Below are 25,133 nucleotides of genomic sequence, written 5' to 3' on the forward strand. Positions count from 1 at the left end.
TGTCATTTTTCCTCTCCAACATTCCCTCGTCTGTCCATATCTTATTTTTCGCTATAGTCATATTGTTACGTAAGAATGTTATTAGGACTTTGAAATGTGAGTCCATTTTCTTTTCGTAGCTATTAACAAGCATAGGAATTTGTTAAGAACTAATTTACACTATCTCCCCAGAAGTCTCTTTACGGATGTGATGAGTTGCACTTTGCCCTTATTCCGCACAAATTTTCCACCTTTTTGTTCGCACTAATGCGTTCGTGTTCTCACATTTTACAACCTTTTCTTTGGACTTCTTGTTTCTTTTGTTCATCTACTTAGCAGATTTCGCGTGTCCTAGCGCCCTTTGTTTCTATTGTTTCTTTTGTTTTCATCGACTCTTTTGTTTGAATTGTTTCTATTGTTTTTATTGTTGACATTTTTCATTCCCACAACTCTGTGCGATTGTCTTTTCTCAATGCTGTGGTTTGCATTTAGTCGCTTTTCGCTAAGTCGATCACAACTCCAAATGCTGCGAGATTTCTATGGTAAAACCTACTTTTAATCCATTAATATTTCTGCTGATTTCCAGTAATACGACTTGTATGGAATGGTTCTCAATGTTTCGCATTTGAGTGTTCAGAATCTTCACTTAGATCTCTACTGGAACCTGAATAAAACATGCGTTTCCAGCTCACTGAATGGATCACACTGACGGTCTACCTTCTATGGACAGGTAAGCTTAAAAAGTTTTTCACCCCCACACATTAAGTTTGAACATTTTTGTTGCGGTTTAAGTCTATCACTTAAATTGATGTGTATATACATCCTTGTTTAGTTCATGAATTGGATATTTTGCTTACAATGCGACTAAGAATTGTTTATGATTCCTCATATTATTACCGTTGATTAACCTCTACTTCGATAGGCCGTACCGCCGAAAGAATGCAAATTTGTGTTCGATAAACATCGAATTCGCTACTTTAATCTCTTCACTGTTAGTCAAAACAAAGTGCAAGTCTTTCGTAACCTGCACTTGGCTGCCATAAAGTCTCCGTTGTTTTCATCCGATTTTGTACCTATTCACATGGTTGATTGGAATTGACACTTTATTTTGAGCTAAGGTGCGAATCAAAACTTCTGCTTTGAAATATACCGTTTCTTTTGTTCTCACAGATTCGGTTCTTTATTCTGGCATTATGGTCATGTCTTCCAAGTTTGATCGGTATGTGATTTTCACGAGTTGATTTGTTTTTATATACGTTTTATGACAGAAGGCCTTTGGTTTCACAAGTTTGAAACGAAAAAGACCTGTTGTGTTTTAAGGGTAGAAGTCGTGGGCCTACCACAATCCACTCTTATTATTCTTGGGCTTGCGGTTTTCACTGAGGGTTAGGTTTCAAGGATTTCGGCATTTACATTGGCATGTAAGCGAGAATTCGCAGTTATTTGGTAAAATATTGTGTTTCTTTGCGTTTTCTAATTACTTCAGTGCTGCAATAAAACGATATCCAGTCAAGTTTTGTGTAAATAAGTAACTGGCGACTTTGCTATGCCCGGCAAGTTGTAAATATCAATCCAGAGGAATGAGTGTGGATAAGGTTTATTTACATAGACATGTGTCATGTATTTAGCTCAACTCAACCCCAATGTGAGGGGAACCGTTCAACATTTAATCAAGTTTCCATTTTTGAACGATCGCCAGTTGTTTGACGGTTCAATATTTTGAAATACAATTTTCTGCTTCGGCGAAATCAGCCATATTTTATTAATTTTTAATTGCACAAGAATATAATAACAGAAATTATCCCCGAGGTTCTGAAATCCTTCCAAAATATCAGAATTTGAATTAATTTGCTATTTTTTTATTTTATATATTCATTGTTATATCTATAGAAAAGCATATGCTATATTTATTTTGGAGTTCATGGTGTCCAGTTTTCCAGATGTTTAGTTTTACCCCTGATGTAGCTCCATTTTTATTATAAATATATGAATCACCAATAAGATTGAACTACCAAGTGATTTTTTAACTTTTATGGAAACTTAGTGTGACAATTGAAGTTGAAGCTAATATTGAGTTTTAAATTAAATAATGTAAGCCATGTTAAGCTATGTATCATGTTATTTTAAAATGTGTCATGTTATGCAAGACATAACTGAATGCAAAGGCAAATTAGCTAGATAACTTATAAACTGCAAATTCCAATTGTTTAGATAAGATACAGTTAAGATTAAGAAATTGTTTTACATGAAATAGCTGTAGTAGTTTTTCATATCCTGGTTTCATATTCAAATTATTAAGCAAACATGTTCAACACATAGTGTGTATCTCAGATTAAAATGAAGTAAAGCCTCATTAACATATGATAAACCAGGAAGGGTTTAATTTAGCAACTTACAAATGGTCATTTTTCTTGAAAGCTGCCTTGTGAAGTTTTGTAAAGGTTTTTGTGGCTTTTATTTCAACAAAAAAGGTGTTACTGTTATGTTAGTAAATTAAGTTGGATATTCCAAGGATAGGAAAGTTGAACATTATTACATTGTTATACAGTAGCATATTCATGTATAGAAGAAGATGCCTATGTTTTGTTTTTGATAATTAAAATGGAGGTAAAATGTTTGTATAAGGTTTTGTTTTGTTTTTTAATCTAAGTTTTGTTTTTTAATCTTAGAATTCATCTTTCAATTTGATATCATCACTTGTTTGTGATTTTTAGTTTTGATTTATGTGAAATCTTAGTTCAAGTATTTCCAGCATCTGAAACTTATTCATCTTGAATAAAGTATGTTAAGTAAGCAAGATGAAAGAACCAAATATCAGCAGAAAGGAAAGTCTACACTATGGAACTGTTGAAACGTCTCAATTTATTAATGAAATCTCTATTTATTTTCATATATTTATAAAGGTATATGTATTTATATATTCATCTATCCTATGATTATATATATACTCATTTATTTATGGTTTTGGTTTTATGGTTTTGTTGTGCTCAAAAACACTATTTACTTAAGATGAAAATGGCTGTGATGCTTTAGAATTGCTATTTCTACCCAATTTTTTATTGACAGCTCATTCTAAGCTGTGTTAGATTGGCAAGTAAAGGGTGGGATTATATCCTGGACCCTGCCTTTCCATTGCATTCAGGGCCACTTTTTTCAATCCTAAGTTGTTTCATCATACCAAACAGGCACCCTTTAATATCAGAGACTACATTAGATAAAGTTCTGCTTGTGTGTCTTCAACCTGGCCAATGGCTGGTAGTTTTTCTTGGCCCAGATCTAGGTTACCCACATAATTTGATTTTATGATTAGTCTTCAAGATTGATTCAATTTATAATAGGTTTGAGTTATATTTTCTTACAAATCTTCATTTCCATCTATGTGTTTTAATATCACTTGATTGGTATCTACACGTCACCTTGTCATTCTGGTCAGTTCACACACACTTGTTTATGTTAGTTGGTATTCGATCTGTCTTTCAATGAAGAAGAAAAACTTGTATCTCTTACTGAACGTAAGTCACCTGTGGAGATTCACTGAAGAACCTTTTCAGACTGAGAGCAAGCATGTTGGCTTTTGTATCTCAGGAAATTACCACGCCGTTTTGGAGAATCGCGGATATAATTCCATACCTGATTTCAATGACGCTTAAGGACAGAAATGACGAAAGTAAACCTTAAAGCCCACGACTTTGGGGTTGAATTATCGCCACGTTGGAGACCTGAATAGTATGGCTTGTGTTTTTAAATGAGGGTTTAGAGTTACTTAAAGTTTGTTTGCGACCAAAATGGGATTATGGTTAGTTATGTTGAAAGTCCATTGTGTGACTAAATGAATTTCAGTAAGGGTTACTGATTAGGAAACAAATTCCGAAGGGTACGTTTTGGTGGTTTTTAAATTAGGTTTTCATCAAGAATGATCTTCATTGAGGATAAACATCGGGAATCTTTGCCACTGACGTTTTTAGTACATTATTCAGGACTTACCACCTCGTCTGCCATCACTCAATTAGGCGGGTGGGGCTTGAAAGTTTCGACAGAGAAACGAGTAGAATACTTTTGGTCACTTTATTTACATTTCTTCAGATGTCCGAGTCGAATTTCTATCTTCGTTGAATTTAATTAGTTCTGTGAACACAAGTCTGTGAGCCCTGTCGATTAGTGAGTAGCCAAAGATGATTGCAATGTTTATTTCAAACAGGGCCGTTCTCAATGTTTATCTTTCTAGTTACATACGTTTTTCACTTGCATCTCTAACGATTTGCCTTTAATTTTACCCTCCTGTTGATTTCTGACCATTTAAATTGTTGCATCTTGCTGATAGTTGAAGTCGGGCGAAATGTAAAAGTATAAAGCCATGATATTGGATTCTACTTTATTTGTTTTTTAGCAAAAATAGGCCTAGTCATTTACGCCTAACAGAAGGAGATTTGCGAGGCCAACTTATCTAAAATCCTTCGGGCTGCATTCATATCTGACAGGAGGGTTGTCATTAACCAGAAATGATGATGATCAGTGCTTGGCGCCAGGAAGTTACCAAGACGGGTCGTAAATCACCAACGCAAGTTGAAAATTGTCAAAGTTACAATACATGCTGCTTTGAAAGGGCTAAATGTTTTTAATAGAAATGACGCGTCAAGAGATCAACTCAAAGTCCTGAGGTCCTCGTAGAAGCCACAAGGAACAACCAGTGTATGTCACAGTCATAATGGTCACATTTGTGCCTTGATTCTGTGGTCGTGCTTCAAGTGGCCAGTTTCTCAGCAATTCTGGAAATGCTTTATGTAATGGAGGCCACTTTTTCGCTCAATAAAAGACTAAAAAAGCTTAAAATTTTCATGCAGATAAACCTTTTGATTACAACAAATCCACTGAACTAAAGTTCTCAAGTAAAACAGCGTCGGCAAAATGACTACCACAATTGGAGCTAGAAAAGGAAGAGGAACTTTCTTTACATTGCTGGCCCCTCCAGTTTAGGTTCAGTGGCGCAGGTCCTGTCATGTTAACTAGGGTCATGGTATGCTCACATCCAGTAAATCGGCAATATCCTCCATAGTTCTGTATGGAAGCGAGCACCTGGGAATGATTTACGGGGTTGTTTTTGGTCAGGTGTAAAGATGTGAAGACACTTGACATTTATGTCTGACGAAAGAAGATATATCATTTTGTAGGCAGCAAATTTCAGAATGTTTTTGAAACTAAAAATTTGACGCTTGTGCTGATTGGTTTTTGGCCTTCTGTGCTTATCGCCGCGCTTTTGTACTTATCAACTCGCTTCTGCGCTTATCGCCGCATTCAGCAAACAGCAAATATCTGCAAATAACTTGTACAAAACCAGGGTCACCGCCAGGCTAATGTTGACAAATGGCAATCTAGCTAAGCAGGACTCGAACTGACAAATAGCAACTGAAGACAACGATTTTTGAAAGACAACAAAGATTTTATGAGATAGGTGGATAGATAGAGTGACGTAGATGGATAAAGCTCGTACCCAGGCGCCAAATCTACTTCATCCAGAAGACGTTGGAATGTTCACGATAACAACTCAAGTTTATTTGACAAGACATAGATGGACAAGACAGGAATTCAAATGACCTTGAAATTCTATCCTATCTGATTGGGCTTATCTATCTCTAGCGCCAGTGAGATAATGTTCAACTAAATCGAAAAAGCAGTGACAAGCTTGTCTCATAAGTGAAAGTTTGCCGAAGCTCCAGTGAATATCTGTTTTTCAAAGTGCCAAGCTTGTTACAGTTTGGTAATAAATGACAGTTGATGTGTTTCACCGTACAAGAGGATACAGCTTTTGATATAGATAAATTAGTTTGAACCAAGCTAGAATATGGAATTTTTCTGGTGACATAGGTATGGTCTATCTGCATCGCTTATACCTGTCTGCATAATTGACATGCAGACATGCAGATGCAGACTGTTTTCCAATGCATACCGGATAAGGAGGTTCCGAAACACAGGTCCTTTCACAGATGTCTAAAAGTAGTGGGAGAAGGGGTGCCCAAGCGATTTCTGGTCTTTCTGACATGGGGAGGTGGCCAAGACTTTATTCTGGTGTAAAAAACTTTCAAAAAATAAGAAAAGTTTGTGTAGCCTACCGAAAATTAAAATGAACAATTCTAAGATTGAATACAAAATTTTTAAGCGAAAACTCAGTAATTGTTTATGCAAGTGGCAGTAATTGAAGGATTTAGATGGTGCTGGCACTAGTTTTCAGTTAGCGCTTAGTGCAAAAGCCAGAACTACCAATAATGGTATCGGATCATTAAGTTTTCAAGGGTCTAAAATCTGGAAATCACTCTCGGAATCGATAAAGACAGCACAAAATACTAGACAATTGAAGAATTTGATCAAAACTTGGTTCCTTGAAAACAAGTGCGCATGCTCATTTTGCAGTAAATGAACTGTCTCATGCAATCCTTGAAATTGCTTCATGTTAGTCTTAATTAGTGTATATTCACTATTGTAGAAACTAACGTTAAATGATCTACAATAGCATACAATACAATAGCATACAATACAATAGCATACAATACAATACAATACTCTGGGACAATTTAATCTACAGGTGCAATCGGATGGTGGATAAGGTCCCCTCAACATTCCAAATGTTTTACGCTTCCTCGGCAAAAATTTCCTCTCTGGGTACCATTTTAGCATTTCTCGTGGCTTTAGTCAGATGTCTATTACCTAGCTATGCTTTATAGTTTAGATTGAAATTGATACTAAAAGTTTTGATGCTGGAAGAAGCTTTGGGGTGTTAAGGTTAGAAAATGAGATTTATAGAAATCGTGTTTTGGAAGATTTTCTTCATTATTGACTAATCAAAATACCAGTTAAGAAAGGATTAAGTTGTTCTAGTTATAAGCCAGAAGCAGAAAGCAAACTTTACACTTAATATTATAACAATTAAGAAATTTACAATGATAGTGTCTTAATTATCAGCTGTTAAAAACCACATTCTTTGAATATTGAATAAAGACATTTGTATTTTAAAGCAACTACGCTAATGAGCACAGAAACAGTTACGATAAGGATATACTAAATATTTTATACCCATACGGCTTTACTCCTCTTTTTGCCATGACCTCATATTGTTTCAATGCTTTTTATTGATGAACATGAGGTTGGGCTTGCTATTGACCCCCCCCCTAGACTAGGAAACCCCAACTTTTATGTCCGAATCGTCTCCCTCTTACCTTGTTGTGCCACTTTACCTTCTTACCCCCTTCAGCCTCTTGCTATCTCATTCCCCTACAATTATCCTCATCCCCCTTCCTATACCCCTCTTACCTGCTTATACCCCTCTTACCTTCTTACCTCCCTGTTACCACCTCGTCCTCATTTTGCCTTCTCATCCCCCCTTTGCCTTCCTATACCCCTCTTGTCTCTTCATCATCCCTCCTATTTCCCCATCCTCTCTTACCTCCTCGTTTCCCTCCCCCGCTAGCCTCGTCACCCTCGCCAGCCTCTTTGCCACCATCTTCCCCCTCTTCTGTATAACAACAAAATCATTGCTGAAAATTTTAATTTGTTTTTGCCCGTCAATTATATTTTCATGGTCGTCAGAACAGTTGCTTATGGTAACAAAGTGATTTTACAGACGTTAATTAATGCAAATGATTTTTTTTAAATAATGATGGGTCAGAGAAACATTTCTTGGTTGTTTTATTTAACAAGACATAAACATTTTTGCTTTAGCTTATTTGTTGTTGTTTATAGCGTTGTTCATGTGGGCAGAACTCATCCGCCAATCCAAACTGTGCGCCCAATTCCAGTTTTGCCCTTGGTTTCCTAATGTTTCCTCATATGAGAACCATTACGTTTCACCGCCTGGAGATTATGGCGTACTCGGTGATGTTTTCTGTTTTCTCTGCTTTCTTTCCATGGCGAATGTCGATAAGGATTAGATTGGCTTTCTCTTGATAATCTATGCACTGCAAGGCAGTCCTTTACGAACTCTTCTTAAGACAGATAAGCTTTAAAAATGTATACAATCTCATCTATGTAATAAATCATTCACAGACATGATCGAAAAACGTTGAAGAGTCCCTTTTGGTTGATGCATATCAAGGCCCATTTTGATATGATAAAATATTGATAAAAGTCTCAAGATGAATATCTCACGCACTGTCAATATCCCGTTGAAGAATCTTAGGGAAAAGCTACAGACCTCGCTTCACAGTTAATCTCGTCTTCAACCGAATTAGAGCGTTAGTCTAATCAGCAGTTTCTTTCAAAAGTTACGACCTCGTTTGTCTTTAGAAATAAAAAATCCTTTTGATTGTCAGTGAGTAACTTAATAGAAGCAGCAAGATTTATTGCATTTCGTGTCCGCACTACGTCTTGGCAATATCAAGGGTGGGTGTAATTACCCCCAAATGGTTGGCGCTGCCATTAAATTAGTCAATATATTGAGTCAGATACATAAAAATATCCAATCCAAGATGCCGGTGTTTCCAGACCTTGGATAGCATGAAGAAATGCTTTTATCTTTTTCAAAAACATTTTTGTGAAAATACACGTATTTTTTATAAGAAACTAAGGTCCGGTGCTGGTAGGCAGTTTCTTAAAGTTTCCGGCCATTGTGCTATCAAAGGTTTCTTACATGTTTCTTTAGTTTCTTAGGTAATGAATTTTTCTTAGGTAATGAACGTGTTTCCAAGGTAAAGTAAATGGTTCACTCACATTCAGAGATAAACTAACAAAGTGATCAAAAAATTTTTTTTTCCTAGAATGACTAACTCTGTTGAGATCTGTAAGCTGTAAACCTCATTGAACTTTATCATGGTCAAGTTGAAGTCAAAACAAATTTTTAAATAGAAACTTCTTGAGGGTGCAATTTACTGAGAATGAATGCAAACTGCATGTGAAGTGTGATGTTGCAATATACAGTGATGTTCAATGTCAAGACTGTTTCGAGTTTCAACTCGGAAAAGTTAAAACTGCAAATTATAAGTTTCTCAGCTTTGTTCAATTTGGGTAGGGTTTTTTTAACTTTCGAACAATTAAGCCTACCGTTTCTTATAACCTGTTTCTTATAAAAAAATGAGTGTACTCGAGGACGTTTTACTTCTGCCATAAAGGTGTTATGATAAAAGTCGAAGCACCCTTGGGTTAGTCCTCATGTTGATCCGTTGTGATATTAATAAGTCTCGTTGATCGTTGGTTGTCAAGAAAGATTTGTGTATAATTCAGATAGAAACCACGATTTATCACCCATATTGAATTTTCAATTTTGAAATATATCATCCAAGTACAGAGCATTGGGCTGTTTTACGGACAATCCTTCCTTCAGTACCAGTTCTTTTAAGTGACTTCTGCCCTCCAGGAAGCTTGTGCACCTTGACAACTGTAAACTATTTCATAAACTTCTGTTATTGAGATCTTTGCTGTACAACCCTGCGGCCGTGTTTGTAAAATCCTGGCTTAGAACGACTCCTAAGCAGCATCAAATTCAGTGGAAAGGAATTATCCCGTAGCCTTAATTTCCGGAGATTGGTCGACATTATCTTAAAGCATTTGATTGAGTGTTAGTGGGACTAAGAATAAAGACCCAAAAGCCATTAATTTGGTAAGGCAGTATTCTTGTATTACCAAAAGGCTACCGACACAGATCATCATATTTGCAAACTTCATTCAGACAGTTTTTGGAACAAAGTTAACACTCTTTATTCAAGAATGATTATGTGGTATATAGCTGACCCAGCTGGAGAAATCGTTTCTACATATCAGAAGCAGGCCATTCATTTTATTTTCAACAATGTCTTTTGATAGGAATTGTTGGGGAGACGAGCAAGAGAAAGTTTTTTAATAAGTGAGGCAACTTAATGAGTGAGGCAACAGAAGTCATGGAGTCGAAGAGCATGCACATGGAACGAAGTTATTACTACGCATGCTCTCTGACTCCAGGGCGGAGGGTTCCCTCACTCATTTGAAGATTTTCGCTCGCTCGTCTGCCCAACAAGGAAAAGCAGTATTGCTGTGAAACGACCGTTCAAGTTTGGAATTTCTGTCATAAGGAAACTGTAGCCTTCTTGCTCATCGACTGTAAACGAGTGAAAAGAAGTAATTTTTATTAACTCCCCTAACTCGTCTGTAGTCTTGTAAATCTCTTGGAATGTTAGGGGATATGGTAAATTTCTGCGATTCAGTACATTTTGTTTAGTAGAGTTAACATCTACACGCAGAGAAAACGTAGGAAGTTCAGTGTAAAGAAAATTGATGTTATAATGTGAGCGAGACGCCCAACATGGAGAAATGATTTTGAGATTTTGCACCCTCACACCTCACCTTCTTTCTCACCTCTTCTCCACCTCTTTCCCCCCCCCCCCCTTCTTCCCAAGAAATTTTGCACCATTTAAGGTGCTGTTTGCAGAATGTCATCTTCATGTAAATAGGGCGCGATATTTTCGTTTTGTCATTCTCCCCGTTTTGTCACTCAATGGCACGCCCGGAATTTGTCGGAACAAGTGCAAAGCCTGGTAATCAGTAGCGAAACCAGCACAAGCACAAGCACTAGAGACTTGCTTTCTTCCTTTTTTTTAAGAACACCAAAGCTCGATTTCCAAGAAAAGAACAAAGTGAGAACATGCCAAACCTCATAAAGAATTAGGAGAAAAACGATGTGTTATTTGCGAATTTTCTTATATGAAGCGATATTGTCAGGTAACCAACGATATGCTATGAATGTAAATACAAAATTGTAATTTGGTGGTCTTGGGGGCAGTTTATAGTATGTAACTGTAGAAAAAACAATGTCAATATAAGAACAATGTTAAGAAAACTGAGCCTCAAATTATACCCAAAAATAAAGAACAGTGAGCCTCGGCAGGAACTATATTGTGCTTATAAAGGAGTGTATGCACCAGTAAGGAAGGACTGGACACAAGGATGGTCACAAGCAAAATAACACCAAAACCGTCCATTTTTCTTACACTTGTGCTTGTATTGCTGTGTTTCCATTGGGGGCATTTAAACCACAAGCAAAACTAATATAGGAAATAGCTAGGCCTTGTATATATGCCTAGCTAGACCGTCCCCATCAGCGCATAAGGTCTTCGCTTGCGTTTGTGCTTGTATCGCTACTGTGGGCCAAACTCGTATAGTCGGATTTAAACTAGTTTCGTTTCATTTTAGTTAAATTCGATCTGTTAATTTAGATATGAATAAGTTAATGAAATAGGTAACTGTGCTAACATCAATACAGCCCAATTGATCAATCATGCTGAAAGTATTTAGATTTCGTTATGGTTACAAATTTGGCTTAACGACTAGTTTTGGTCAAGTCTTACCAATGTGATTGTATCAAATGTGACCTAATTAAGCCTTGTCTGAATCTTACAATTACAAAGAATGCACTTGCTTTCGCTTTTCCGTTCTGTATTATTAGTTGGTTACCTTTGCGGTTGCTTTTTTCAGTATTTCTAAACTGCGCGCCTAGCGGTTGCTCCCTGAATCAGAAATTCATAACTTATAATTTAATCGAAGCAAATAAAGTTGAAGCTCGTCTATAACGTTCTACAAATGTTTAAATATCAACGTATTCTTGTAGCGCCATATGTTTGCAATTGATACTTTTAGTCCTTTTGAAGGTAATTTGATAGATATCATTTGAAGTTAGAGTTTTTTAAAATTTGGTTTATAGATTATATGAATTTTCCCTTTTTCAAAGTATAAAACTAAATATGTACATGGTTTATAGAAAAAAAGGGAGTGGGGGGGGGGGGGTTATAGAAGAGTGAGAGGTATATGTTTCATCCTTTTCCATCCATTCCTGTCTTCTCTCCTTTTCCAAAAGGCTACCAACTGATGAAATTGGTGACTTATAAAACTATTTTCGCTTATATGCTTTTGGTTAATAAGTTAGTTAAGAGAGATGGGTTTGGAAGTAATGTATCCCATGTAATTGTTTTTCATCATCTAAGAGATTATGATCGCATCACGTCCTGGCAATACAGTATAATCCATTTATTATTTTATTTTGTCAAGATTTCTGCATTGGTGCCCGTGTTTGGGGGCCGTGAGCTTCTAGAAAGTCTAGGCTTTTGCTTGAGTCAAAGCAGCTTCAACTGAGCCGGTATCAACATTGGGCCGACTCATGTTGATAGCTTATAGTGCTTCCTTTAGGCGTGATATCTCAGTGTCTTACATCAGTAGTAGAAGGCTAGTTGGGAACCCTTTCTCTCTTTTACGTCATCATGGAAGGTTTTCCACGAAAACACCGTAAACCAGGTTCCTGGGTGCCATGATGTTGAAGAAATCGATGCCATCGTGTTTAACACAATGCAGTTCCGTTTTAATGCAAGATAGAGTCTCCCCCGTTCTCCTTTTCCAGGTGACTGCTTGCTTTTGACTTACGGTTTGGATGTTTGTACCTTGTGAAAGGAATATTTTTACATCGGTGTGACAGTATATAAAGGTTTGTTTGCAAACACTATGAAGCTGCATATAGTACGAATGCAGTGAGCGTTTGTTTGAAGCAACCACTTCACAGCCTCTCCTTCACCTATTCTCCCTATGTTAATGCCCAATCTAATAATTAAAGCATTAAGTTTATTGAAAACCAAGTATTAAGAGCTACTTTTCGAAAGAAAAATGACAAACGAAAAAGGTAGTATAAAAGAACATAAAACAGAACACATCATCAGTCAAAAGTTGCAATATCTTTCACCCCTGAACACAAAATGAATACATAATCATGTAAAGGAATAATTTCCTTCCAATCTTTGAAAAAACCATTTTCGAGCAATTTATTAAGGAAAATTATTTTGTTATCTTAGTCTTGGTTTCTTTTAATGAATGCGTCTATTTCATATTAAGATTTTTCATATGACAAAATTAAAGTAAATCTTTTATGCATAATCTGTTCTTGGTTGAACAGTTCCTTGGTAAAGTTCATCTTATGTTTTTAATGTTTTTCATATCAAATAAATGACATCTAAATTCTTGATGAGAAAAAACTGCCCGTGCTATTTTTTCAAGTGGTTTATCTTATACACTGTAATCTATTATTTTTCTTATTTAAACGATGTTTCCAAATGCCTTTGAATAGAATAAACGCATTGTGGTGTTCGAACTGACGTTATCCAATTTGCATTAGCTATTTTTTGGAGAGCTCTCGTATTATCCAGTCAGATGGATAAGGCTTCTCAAGAGCTCAAAAAACCACACGTGAAGGCCAGGGACAAGAGGCAAAACACTGTTTTGAGATCTGCAGCTGGCTCGTTGTCATAACAACACGTCAATATTGAAAACATCAATAATACGTTTAAAGAAATTTTCAACTGCCACCTTCTGCATAAATTGCGGCAATGCGATTGGAAGTTTTAAGCAGAGCTTAACTTGTCATAATTTAGAGATTTCTCAGCCCTAATACCGAGAAACTGTTTTCTTGGCCAAGCAAAAGTGCGTGTGGGATTATTTTTTTCAGAAAAGGGTTGGACCTTGAGGTTAGCAACAAGTCGAAGACTTGTCCTTCGAGTGTCTTCAAAGTATTACTTTTTGTTATGCTTCTGTTGAATAAGAGTAGATGAGGAATAAGGACCAAACGGTCTTGTTAAGTCAAGAAACAGAGAATACGGTTTACAAGGGGCGCTCAGCTAAGGGAAACTTACACGTATATATAGCTAAAGCGTTTTACCAAGCATATATTTGTTTGAAACGAAACAAACACGCCTTCCCTCCATTCATATTTTTTATCAGTATCTTAGCAAAGAACCAGAGCTGAAGTTTTTGTTTTCACCAGAACCGAGTCGAAACAGTTTCATATCCGGTTTTTTTAGGATAACAGCATCAAATTAATGATATGGCCATGTTTTGAAACAATGTGTTGCCGCCATTTTACGGACACCTCCTATTAACGTGTCTTTCTAAAAATCTTTATTGAAACAGAATCCCCTGCATTATGTTCACAGAAGTTGCATGAACCAATCAAACGCGTCCTCCTTTCACGTTTCTTGCCATTCACATCTAGTTATAAGTTTCGCTTATCTTCTGGACCTTATGGTCATTGTCTGTCGTTTACACTCTTAGAGTTGTCGGACGAACAGTTCATCTGTATTATTTGATTCCATTTCCATTTTTCCGTACCAGCTCAAAGTTGGTTATTTTCAAAATTGATTTTCTGCATTCCATACCTTATAGAAATAGTAGTCACACACGCAAGCCTTTCCACACAAGCAGTTATTATATATTCTTGCAGTTATTTCCACACAAGCAGTTATTCTTGTCTCAAGACGCTACCATATATGAATTTCAATCATGTACCTGTCATGAATTTAACTATGAGTATTCAGCTTTGTGTCCACACATATTTGATTTTTATTCTTTATTTTTCAGGACATCTTGTGCGGACTGCAAAGGTAAGTCTCAACTCACACCCACATTTCATAATGACTAGCTTTGCAGAGTTGGACACTAAAATTTGACAGGCGACACTGATTGGGCGATCTGAACAGTCACGTGCTCGTGTTTCTTTCTGCCTTTTTTGAACCACAACTGTATATGTGTATGTATTTCCTAGCCTCTCTAGAAAATGAATGCAAGATAACTTTTGGTAGCACTGCTCTGTTTTATTGAGCTACTTTATGACTGGTTTTGCTTATCACCCATTTATATCGAAACTTAGTGTAACGATGCTGTTTGTTCAAGTAGCTTTTTGACTAAGAAAATTTTCAAAAAAATTAATTTAAATATTCATATTTCTCACATCCAGAAATTATGATTTGCAAATACACTTGACGCCGTGATTGAAAACCGTAGGTACAGTTGATTGATGCACTGAAGGAAGTTGAAATAATCAGCTGATGAAAAGGGGGTATTTCTGGATATTTGTAAAAGGGTACGAACATTCAAAACCCTTGGGCCCCAAGCCAAACAAAACTTAATGATGACGATTTCCAACTGCAAAAAGTTTAGCGTCGATTTTGTGAGGTGTGGTCCAACTGAATTTGGCCCTGGTCTTCTGTTTAATTATCTATATTTTGTCTTGTTAATTTATTATGAAATGATACTGCTTCTATCATAGAGCTTGTGTTCACGAAGAGCCCCCGCAACAAAACTGTAACCGTAAACGACAAAGTGCGCTTGCGGTGTCGCGTTACTGGCGCGCCGTTGCCGCACGTGGCCTTTCTCTGGAATGGCAAGCCGATGTCTGAAAACGAGCACGGAAAAACAATCACTAGTGATAAGAAGTAAGTTTGATTATCTGTCACTGTTTGTTTACATTTTTGATTTCACTGGAAGACCTACCTTCGCTCTAGGTGCGCCGGTATGGGCAGTTATGGTATGCGAAAAAGAGTTGCGAAAAAGAGTATGTTATCAACACGAATAAGTACTGTTTCGTGGCTAATTGTTATTGGGGTAAGAAACTCGTGTATGGATATGGCCTTTTGCCTAGGGTAAAGTATTTCATTTTAAGAGAAGGAATCTATAATGAGGGTGGCAATCTAAACGAAAGAGCTATCGACCTTTTTCCTAGGATGGAGTCCTTTTTCTATTAAAATACCTTTAATAAGGTAGAATCTATCATTTGGGTTATACGAACCTTTACTAGAGGCATCGCGGAGCCATTTTTGAGCTAGGGCTAGGGACATGTTTTCTAGGGAAGATTGCTTAGGTGGGAATCTATTTCCAGAGTAGAAACTCACAAACCTGTTTTAAAAGCATCGAAAGTTAAGTTCTTTATATTAAAGACCCAAATTAAAGACATCTCTTTATATTAAAGACACTTGTGATGTCTCTCAAAATAAGCAATTCAAGGATAATGTGAATATTGTTACTATAACAATGCAAATAAGAATAAAAATGAAATTTTTAGGGGGTGATAGGCTATTTCCTCTCTTAGAGAAGCATTTTTTTTGTTAAGAATGTTCCCTCTAGTATCTTCGCACCTATTCGGTACATCGAATGATTCAACGGTTTGAAGAAGAAAGGTTAAAAATGTCTTGCTTCCCGCCCTAAACGTGCCTTGTTCCTCACCTTGAAAATGCTTTGCTTCCAGCTCTAAACGTGCCACTTTTCCCGCCTTAAACGTCGGCTGATTCTCTTTTTCTAGAGAGTGATAACTATTTATGAAATGTAATTTTTGTCATAGGGGAAAATTATAATTATGTAACATGTAAACTAAACGCTAGGAAGCCTCAGATAACATGCCTACGTGAGTGTAGTAATTCATAATATATTGTGTTTGTGTCTTGTGTTCACCGATGAAACCTCGACGTCTGAAAAGCTTTCTAATTACCAGACGCCCATTACATATTAATTTGCTGAAAGTTTTCTTTTGTGCTGAAGGAAAAACTGGTCTGGAATTGTTCGTCTGTGATTCTAAATCTCCTGCTTTAGTCAACAAATTCAATTTGTTTGAAAGCCAAATATGTGCGATCAGTCTATAGCCATAGAAATCTTTCAGGCAAAAATTGTTTCTTGCTGCTCTAAGCTTGCTTTTTTGTGAAAACTGAGACCTTTTAGAATCCAAGTGACTTTTGCCCAGCTGGATGCGGTATGATAAGACATTCATTTTCATATCATTAAAAAATTGCCCATCCAATTTCAGAACTCGTAATTTTTCAGCATCCGAGTTCCTGTGAAGATTAAAAATGGGCGGGACTACATGAGTAGATAATGTAAATTTAACTCTTTCATGAGAAATTATTGTTTTTCTCAGTAGCAAGCCTTCAAGTTTTTAATCACGGATAATCTGTATGGAATAAAAGCTAGGTAAACCTGATAACACACTAGGTATTAACTTATGCCAATTCTGGTACATAGCAAGGACTGTTTAAACGCCTTTTGAGAATAAAGGTTAAAAGTACAGATGGGCCTTTTGTTTATTCGTTCAAAGACGTACGTTATCGCTTCCCCTGGACTTTAAAACAAGGGAGATCAACTAGAACAAAATCTGTTTTTCGGATCTTTTGGTCAAATTCTCACTTTGAAGAGTATTGAACGTTTCCTACTAGGTGCTTGAGGAAAACGAGGCATTGTGAGCTATCAATATGAGGCCTTTTCAAAATTGTAAATTTGCGACTATTATGCTCATGATATTATTCTGATATTTCCTAAACCAACTGAATGCATCCAAAATTTGGTCTTTTTTCTTATAATTGGAAATGGAATATTACGTGTTCTTAAATATCTTCAGTTTATATTAAAATTCGTCCAAATTTGGAAATTTCAAGTCGATTCGCTGTAAAATAGGCCGAAACTCCAGGAGGGCATTTTTTGTTGCTGATAACAGAAGTGCGCTACAAATTTTTTGAATCTTTTCCTACCCAACACCAGTTATTTAAAAGTCCAAAGAAAATTCTTCTGATTATTCTAGAAGATGCTGTTTTATTATTTGTAAAAATGTTCATTTTAGTATTCTACAGTCGTGTTGGTGTAAGAACACACTATAATTATCCCAATTAATTTTAATTTATTCATCAAGCATAATGAACGAAACAATGCTCAGAAAACAAATGTCAGTCAACATTTCCCAACAGACGTGCATCGAATTATCAGCTTTCAAATCGTAAATGAAAACGAATGGATGAAAAGTATAATCGTTGGAGCGTGAGAAAACCCTTAATTCACCTCCTTCAGATTATCCTTTATTTAAATTGTGTTTTAATTGTAAATTCTCAGATAAAGCTGTTATCTGTGTCAAACTATGGATGTTCCTGGTTAAACAATTCTTGTTTTTTGTGTTACTGTAGAGGTACAAGAGCAAAGAAGGTTTATTTGACGATTAACAAAGCGAGTCTGTCAGACCAAGGATATTACCAGTGTCGAGCGAGCAACAGTTACCAAACAATTTATAGTAGCAAGGGATATATTGTGGGTGAGTCGATGTTAATAAATTCTTGATATTATTTGAGATATTATAATTTTCGGTGAAACCAAATTCGAAAATGGCTTTAAAAAAGCAAACACTTTAAAGGAACCATCCTTCAACTTCAGTATGTTTAACAATTTGTCAGTATGTTTTTAAAAGTTTTTTGTGAACACTTTAGTAGTGCTGGAGAAAAGCACGCACACTTTTTTATCAAAACACCGATTTTACTGAGCCACCTTATTTTATCAGAACACCTTGATTTTACTGAGCCGCCTTATTTTATCAGAACACCTTGATTTTACTTAGCCTCCTTATTTTATCAGAACACCTTGATTTTACTTAGCCTCCTTATTTTATCAGAACACCTTGATATTACTGAGCCTCCTTATTTTATCAGAACACCTTGATTTTACTAAGCCTCCTTATTTTATCAGAACACCTTGATTTTACTGAGCCTCCTTAATTTATCAGAACACCTTGATTTTACTGAGCCTCCTTATTTTAAAAAAATTGTAACCCTGAGCCTAAAATTGTTCTTCAATCAACATCATGTGTGAATTTGGTATAAATTGAGGAAGATTCTTCAAATCATTGCTTATGCTTATGTTAGTTGTTCATCATTGAAACATTTAAGAAAATGAAACTTAGTACCACAATCAAAGCTTAACAAGTGCACCTCATATTTGATTGCACAATAAGCGAAGGTAGATAAAGTCGAACTGTTGATGAAATTCGAGTCTGTCTGTTGTTCTTTGTTCATTCTAAAATTTCACCAGTTTCGAGCCTCAATATTCTCAGGAAATTTATTCATATAAAAAGTGTGTAAATAAGACGAAATGAGTTGTGATTATGCACCTTAGCATATTAAAGAGCCATTGATTTGTTGACATTGAACCTTTTTGATCGTCAAATGTTTCTTAGGTATTTGATTTCAGATTGGCAATTTTGAAAGATATCTTCATTTTTGGCATAGCTGATTTCTATTCTTAGATTCTGGCATGAACTGCACAAACATTTGAATGAAAAAGTGTAGAAAGTTGTGTGTGAACAGTTGTTTGAGTGAATGTCAGGAAAGAAAATATTTTCATTAGAAACGCCTTTGAATCAACAAAACTAACGAGAAGTTACAAAGGAATCCAGCCAGTAATATTTTTAAAGGAACTTTATCTACTCTTTTAGAGCAATTAAAAACTACTGTTTTTCTTGCATGATTTAATCAAACTGCAAACTGTTTGTGGACGTTTTTTCAGCAAAATATGGTGTGATTGTGTTAAAAAATCTCATAGTCAAATTAAGAATTAAGAAACTCGCTGTGGCAAAATTTGTTAAGAGACATGAGGTGCTGTGTACGTACCAGATGAAGATCTGTGTCGATACTATTTTGTCGTTACGTCATCTACTCAGTTCGTCCAAGAAGTCACCTGCACCAAGTCCCCCTACTAGCTACCGGAGCATAACTTTGGCTTGTCAATAATGTCTTCAACAGAAACACTTTCAATTTTCAGGATCATTTGGAGATATTAGTTGTGTATTCCACTTTATAAATGTGAAATGATAGTCTTAAGGCAGAAACTATCCTTGCGCCGTGTTCTAAAGCTCTTCGCAGTTTGTCATATATTTTTATTGTTATTTGGTCTATAGAGGCAAATAAAGTTCCTCGCATTCTATGGTACAATTATTTATCAATTTGTTATATTTGTTATTTTTCTTTTTGCAGTTAAAAGATCAGAATCATCACGGTAGGTTTTATTCTATATTAGTTCTATTCTTTTTTAATGTTCTTTTGGATATATCGATATATCTGCAGCACAAAATAATGCACAAAATATTTTTATCAAACTTCAGGACCTCATTAAGGGGTCTCCCAGTGCTTCAAGTATGATATATCCTCCAGTTATCTGCTTATTTTTATTTCTGTAATTTCTACGTTTTTTGTGAAGAGGATGCCTTTTGGCATGGGGGCTTTTGTGCGCCTACCAATCAGGTGCAGATTTTTATGGTATTTCTACAACGTTTTCTCCTTAAAGAACCCTTCTTTCTAAAGGAAAATCGATAGGCTGCCCACGTTAATTTTTCATGCGAGGCAAAGAGCAGTGTTTATTATTAGCTTCAAAATATCTTGCCAGTTTCATGGTCGATTTAACCATGGCAAAAACTGTCCGTGTGTTGAATAAACATTGGAGTTACTGGATCTATCCCCGCAGTTGTGAATCAACCGGGAAGCAACTGATGATTATTTTCGTTAGCGAAAAATTTAATTTTCGTTTGAATATTCATATTGCGAGGGACATCACAGAATTGTTCGTTCTTTGGCTATCTGTCTGGTGACATTTTCTGTCCTGGTGGTGAATGCAAGCAATTGAGACTATAAAGATTGGGAATGGCTCGTAGGAATAATGAAATGATGTATGGCATATAGAACCTCCTTAAGCTTTGCTTCGTAAAGTCTAGATAGACATTTCTCCAGCCATTGCAGGTCGGATGAGTTTTCTTTCCGTGCATTTAAAAAACTATTGTTCCTTAGCGGGCAACCCTGCCACGGTTTTTACTTTAGGGGGGCATTCTTGCACCAAGTTCCCGCTACTAATATGGGGCTATGGAATTTTTTAGGCCAAATATGGATCAGATTTGAGCATATTTTAAGACTATGTCCCTAAATAGATCCCAGGCAAGCATCGAAATTATTCGCAAAATCATATACCTCATAATTTGATCTATTCATTATCAACTTACACATTCGAATTTAACAGTGTTTCGCAATGTTTTCGCAATTTGCTTGAATATGTTGTTTGGAATGTCCGCTTGGCATGATTGTTTTTAAATTAATCTTTGGACTTTCACTTCTAGTCGATAAAGTTGCCTGCTTGGTTTTACTTTAAAAAGAGTCCAATGACATGAGGCCCAGTTTGCCATGTAGAAATGTTTTTGTTTTGTTTCCAGTCCTCAGTCTTCATGGTTTCAGCCGTTAAAGTGCGTTGATAAGCGAACGAATTTGTCTGTTTTTCCTTATCAGCCTTCGCACAACGCCTACTTCTGGATTATCCTGCAAATCCACACCTAATTATCGCGTTTGCAAACTTTAAGTCGGGATTTTCAGCTGGATTTGCGAATTTTAGACAATTGAGAACTACATTTTGTCAATCTTGTTTCTGAATTTTGCCGTTTCTCATTGACAACTGTTAGTTTCTCCATGGTTTTGCAAAATTCTCTTGCGAATTAGCTGAGCTTTAGCCCTGTAAACCATTAGTGCCCTAGCATAAATCATATATCTTTTTTACGAATTGGATAACTGCCTCTTCAATAATCCAGTAACTCAAATAATATGCGAAGAATCGATAGTACTTTCTGCTGTGGAGCTTCGACCTGAGCCTTTCAAAGCATGTTTTAGTGGTTTTGAGCTGTTTCAGTTAAGGTAGATTAACGATTCACTCGATTCTCGTTGTAACAGAAAAAGCGCTGCTGCAAAGAATTGTGAATTGTTCTATTCTTTTTCCTAGTTACATCTAGAGACACTTGTTTCTCATTGCACTCTTTTTTTAAAAAACATGCTTTATATATAAGAACACCATGGCTGGATTTGCCAAAATAGATTAGAGTATTATGATAACGTCCTAGTCTCAGACGAAAAATTAGAAGAGAAAGCACAAAGTGTTTTGAAACGTTGCTCTGTTGTTAACAAAATCATGCTACATCAGATTTTATTGGCAGAGCAACCCTGCTACTCAAGATATCTTGCAAAACTGGTATTTAGTTGCCTAAGAAACAATTGATATTATGTAGATGTACAAAACTCAATATTAGAATAAGACAATATTTAAGAACACCCGAGCATGAAATTAGCAAAACTTTAGAACATCGATCTGGCTTTTTGTTAACAAATTAACAAATTAGAAAATCATCTGGTTTTTATTAACCAAAGAGTGTAGACTTAGGCTTCTCCTATAGAGTAATGAAGTAAATTGCATCAAAAGTACACACTGGAAGGTGTCCGTTTTTGGAATGTTTGCTTATATTAGAAGTTGTCTGTTATTGCAGAGTGTCTGTTATTGAAAGTTGTCCGTTATTTGAGAGTATGCATGGATGAAGAACGTGTGTTATTAGGAGGTGACCATTACTGGAAGGTGTCCATTATTGCAGAGTGTCTGTTATTGAAAGTTGTCCGTTATTTGAGAGTATGCATGGATGAACATAATTTGTTATTAGTAGGTGACCGTTGCTGGAATGTGCCCCTTATCTGTGTGTCCGTTATTGGAACTCGTCCGTTGATTCGAGTTCCCACTTTTGACCTTACTACCTTTGTTTTTACTTGCCGCCATTATTTATTATTCCAATTAATCCTGTTGCCTCTACATTTATTATTCCATTACCAAATTTCCTATCCCCTTCGCCCCCTCCGTTCTCTTTGTGTGAATTTTTCTATTCTTTTTCCTAGTTACATCTAGAGACACTTGACGTCTGTTCGATGTGTTTTTTTAAAATGCCACTTTTTGTTTCAGCACATACACGGAAAGGAGGCCACAGGTGCCTGCAGGCCCCGTTTGTTTGTTATACAGAAACTCAACATGCAAAAACGAGATCAATCCACCACGTGCCATATACGCAACAAGCAAAGAGAGTTTCTTATTCCAAGAGAAGAAATTGAGAGGTGAGTTATCTGATCTTTTATTATCAATGTAAACTCTACATTGCTTCCTACAATTCGAACTGTAAAATGAAAGCAACATTTGTCGTTTATCAGTAGTTATCACAAGCTGGCTTAAATATGGAGAATAACCGAAGGGGCAAGTTTTGTCCGCGATGGGAGAAACTCGAAGAACCCAATTTATTAAGAAGTTGATTTATCAGATTTTACTGTGCCATTTCTTACTGTTATTTCTTATGATATTGGACTGAGTTATCAGAAGACGATAAACAAAGGGATCAAGTGATCAAATGATAAGTAACAAGGTATCAGATAGTTTTGATGCGTCAGGGATCTATTTGCTTTAAAACGAAGTGCATATCCACGCTGCAGCTTTCATTATCACAGACCCATGCTTTTTTTAAAGCATGCCTACGATTAGGGGCAAGAATAATAGCCTTCTTTTAAAGAAGATTTGTTAAAATAACAACCAGTTGGTCACAACATATGGAAAGAAGTATATTCAAATTAATTGTTATTTTCGGTCAAGGTTGATCGACAGTAACGATACAACATGTTTAAAAGTAAATGTATGATTATGCAAAATGTAGGATTGTTAAAAAAAGATCTTCTGTCAAGTTTCAGCAACAGCTGGGGAATCATAGCGCTTAATCGGCTGAAGCATTATTAGTGTTATTCCCTTCAGATAAAAGGCCCCCATAAACTGCCACTATCTTATTTTACCAAAGGTTGGGATAAAATGACATTCGAAAGTACGCCTTTCCTCCCCAAGTAAATACTGGCTTTTCTCGTTCATTGGCCTCCTTCAAAGTGTCTCTTTATAGGATCACATAGATACTGCTACATGGGACACCCAAGCTTTTTTTCTGGTGGGTGAAGGCTGTCGTTCAGCTCGTCCCTAGAAAATGGTTGCAAAGAGGACTCCCTTTTTTAAGACATTACCAATATTTCCATGCGTCAGAAATTCCTGAAAATGGGTAGGGGTAAGGTCTGAAGAGCAGCGTTAGAAAAAAATTGTGAACAAAGTTTCGAAATATATTTTGGGTTTTTACAAGATTTATTGCGGTTGCTAAAACGAAAGAGTTTACAGTTTGATAGAGTTCGGAAAACACTTTAATCTTCCTCCGGATGAAATTTTGCCCTATTTGCCTTGCTCGAAGTTTTCCTTTTATTTTTTTATAAAAGGATTATTTTCATGGTCTCATCATTATTATGTGAACGTTGTTGTTATTTTGGCTGCGAAAAAATCATTAAAAATATGTCAAGGCATGAAATTCCTTTTCAATAATACAGAAAAGTTGTTAACCTTCCTCCAGACAAAAACATCCCAAAAGGCAAACCTTCCTCACAAAACAATAGAAAGTGGGTGTGGCTTGGTTGTGTCATAGGAGCTTCTATTGTTTTTCGTGGACCTTCCTCCGCTCAGTGGCCGTGCGACCGTGATGTTTTCCTGACTATGGATTGACCCTTAGCAGCCAACACTAACCATAACATTTCTGACCATATCTGGTACCTCCATGACTTGAATTTTTCAAACAAACTTAATGCTTCTTTCAAATTTGTTATCGATTTAAAAAAGATTTTTATTTGCTAAATATTTTATCGTTATATTATGATTTTTTATAGAAGTCCAGTAAAACATTTCTTTTGACCCTGTTTTTCGGCTCATATTAGTAATTTTTTTTATAGTCAATCTAAAGAAGCACATTTTATAAAAACAAGGTACAAAGACAATATGAATGGGAGCATGATAGGCATGTCTACCCATTGGCCTTAACAAAATGAAAATGATACAGTAGCCCCAACGGCTGCTATACCAAAATCCTGCTTAGGTCATTCGTTAGAGATAAGTTCGTTCGTTCGTTAGATTAACAGAATAAAGAGACTTCCTATATTTGTTTCTGTTTTTGGTATTTGCTATTGTCTTTATGATAAATACAGTGACCTTCTGTCTCGTTCATCGTGCCTGCATCTCTAACCGAGTCTCTAACATCACAAATCAATCATCAATGTTGTATCATGCTTTCTGTATCCCTGACTGTTTCACTTTTGTTTATCTTTGATGATGTGTGATGCGTGATGTGTGATGTGTGATATGTGATGTGATGTGTTGTAGCACTTCGCGAGAAAAACATGTGAGTTTCTAAACTCTTAAGCACGGTTTACACATGCAATTTTTCAAATGCAACTTCGTGCAACTTGTCGCACAAACATGACGAGATGAGACTGAAAAGTGTCACGTGTAAGCGGGCGTGCTACTTACTTAAACTTTCATTTTGCAACCTACTGCAACCCGCGACTAATTCAGGATCGAGATCCTATTTCCAGGTGAAGTTGCAATAGGTTGCAGGTCACTGGCCAATGAGAATACTGCAAAATATAATGTGCTTTTTACTCTGTGTTGTGGTCGTGTGTTTCCCGGTGACGACTCAATTCAAAATGGTGAAGTCAATCAAGTTCGAATGGTCATCCGAGGCATGAAACACGTTAGTTGAAAATCTCGAGAGGTACTCGTGCCATTATAACACAAAATTTGACGTGTATAAGGACAGGAACAAGCGGCTACAAGCGGCTACAAGCTCCTAAATTATTGCGTCTTGCGATCCACTGCTTCACCCAAAGCCTTTTTTCTTTGCTTTCGTCTAAATTTTCGTTTGTGCAGCACTGCTACACAGCCAGCGTCTG

The 25,133-nt window shown here is 36.3% G+C and overlaps 1 protein-coding gene across 1 annotated transcript in view; it reads left to right on the plus strand.

The window, feature by feature from the left end:
• Positions 1-445: 445 nt before the first annotated feature.
• LOC135694755 (tyrosine-protein kinase transmembrane receptor Ror) overlaps positions 446-25,133 on the plus strand; it is a 47,981-nt gene continuing 23,293 nt past the window's right edge. Inside the window, exons 1-7 of the mRNA XM_065213617.2 lie at positions 446-709; positions 1,150-1,198; positions 14,329-14,351; positions 15,017-15,182; positions 17,688-17,812; positions 19,524-19,545; positions 22,303-22,451. Coding sequence (XP_065069689.1) covers positions 655-709; positions 1,150-1,198; positions 14,329-14,351; positions 15,017-15,182; positions 17,688-17,812; positions 19,524-19,545; positions 22,303-22,451 — 589 coding nt within the window. The 5' untranslated portion in view covers positions 446-654. The remainder of the gene's footprint in view (positions 710-1,149; positions 1,199-14,328; positions 14,352-15,016; positions 15,183-17,687; positions 17,813-19,523; positions 19,546-22,302; positions 22,452-25,133) is intronic.

The sequence above is a fragment of the Rhopilema esculentum genome, chromosome 8 (genome assembly GCF_057945365.1).
Source record: "Rhopilema esculentum isolate cy_ngs chromosome 8, ASM5794536v1, whole genome shotgun sequence".
NCBI classification, from domain to species: domain Eukaryota; kingdom Metazoa; phylum Cnidaria; class Scyphozoa; order Rhizostomeae; family Rhizostomatidae; genus Rhopilema; species Rhopilema esculentum.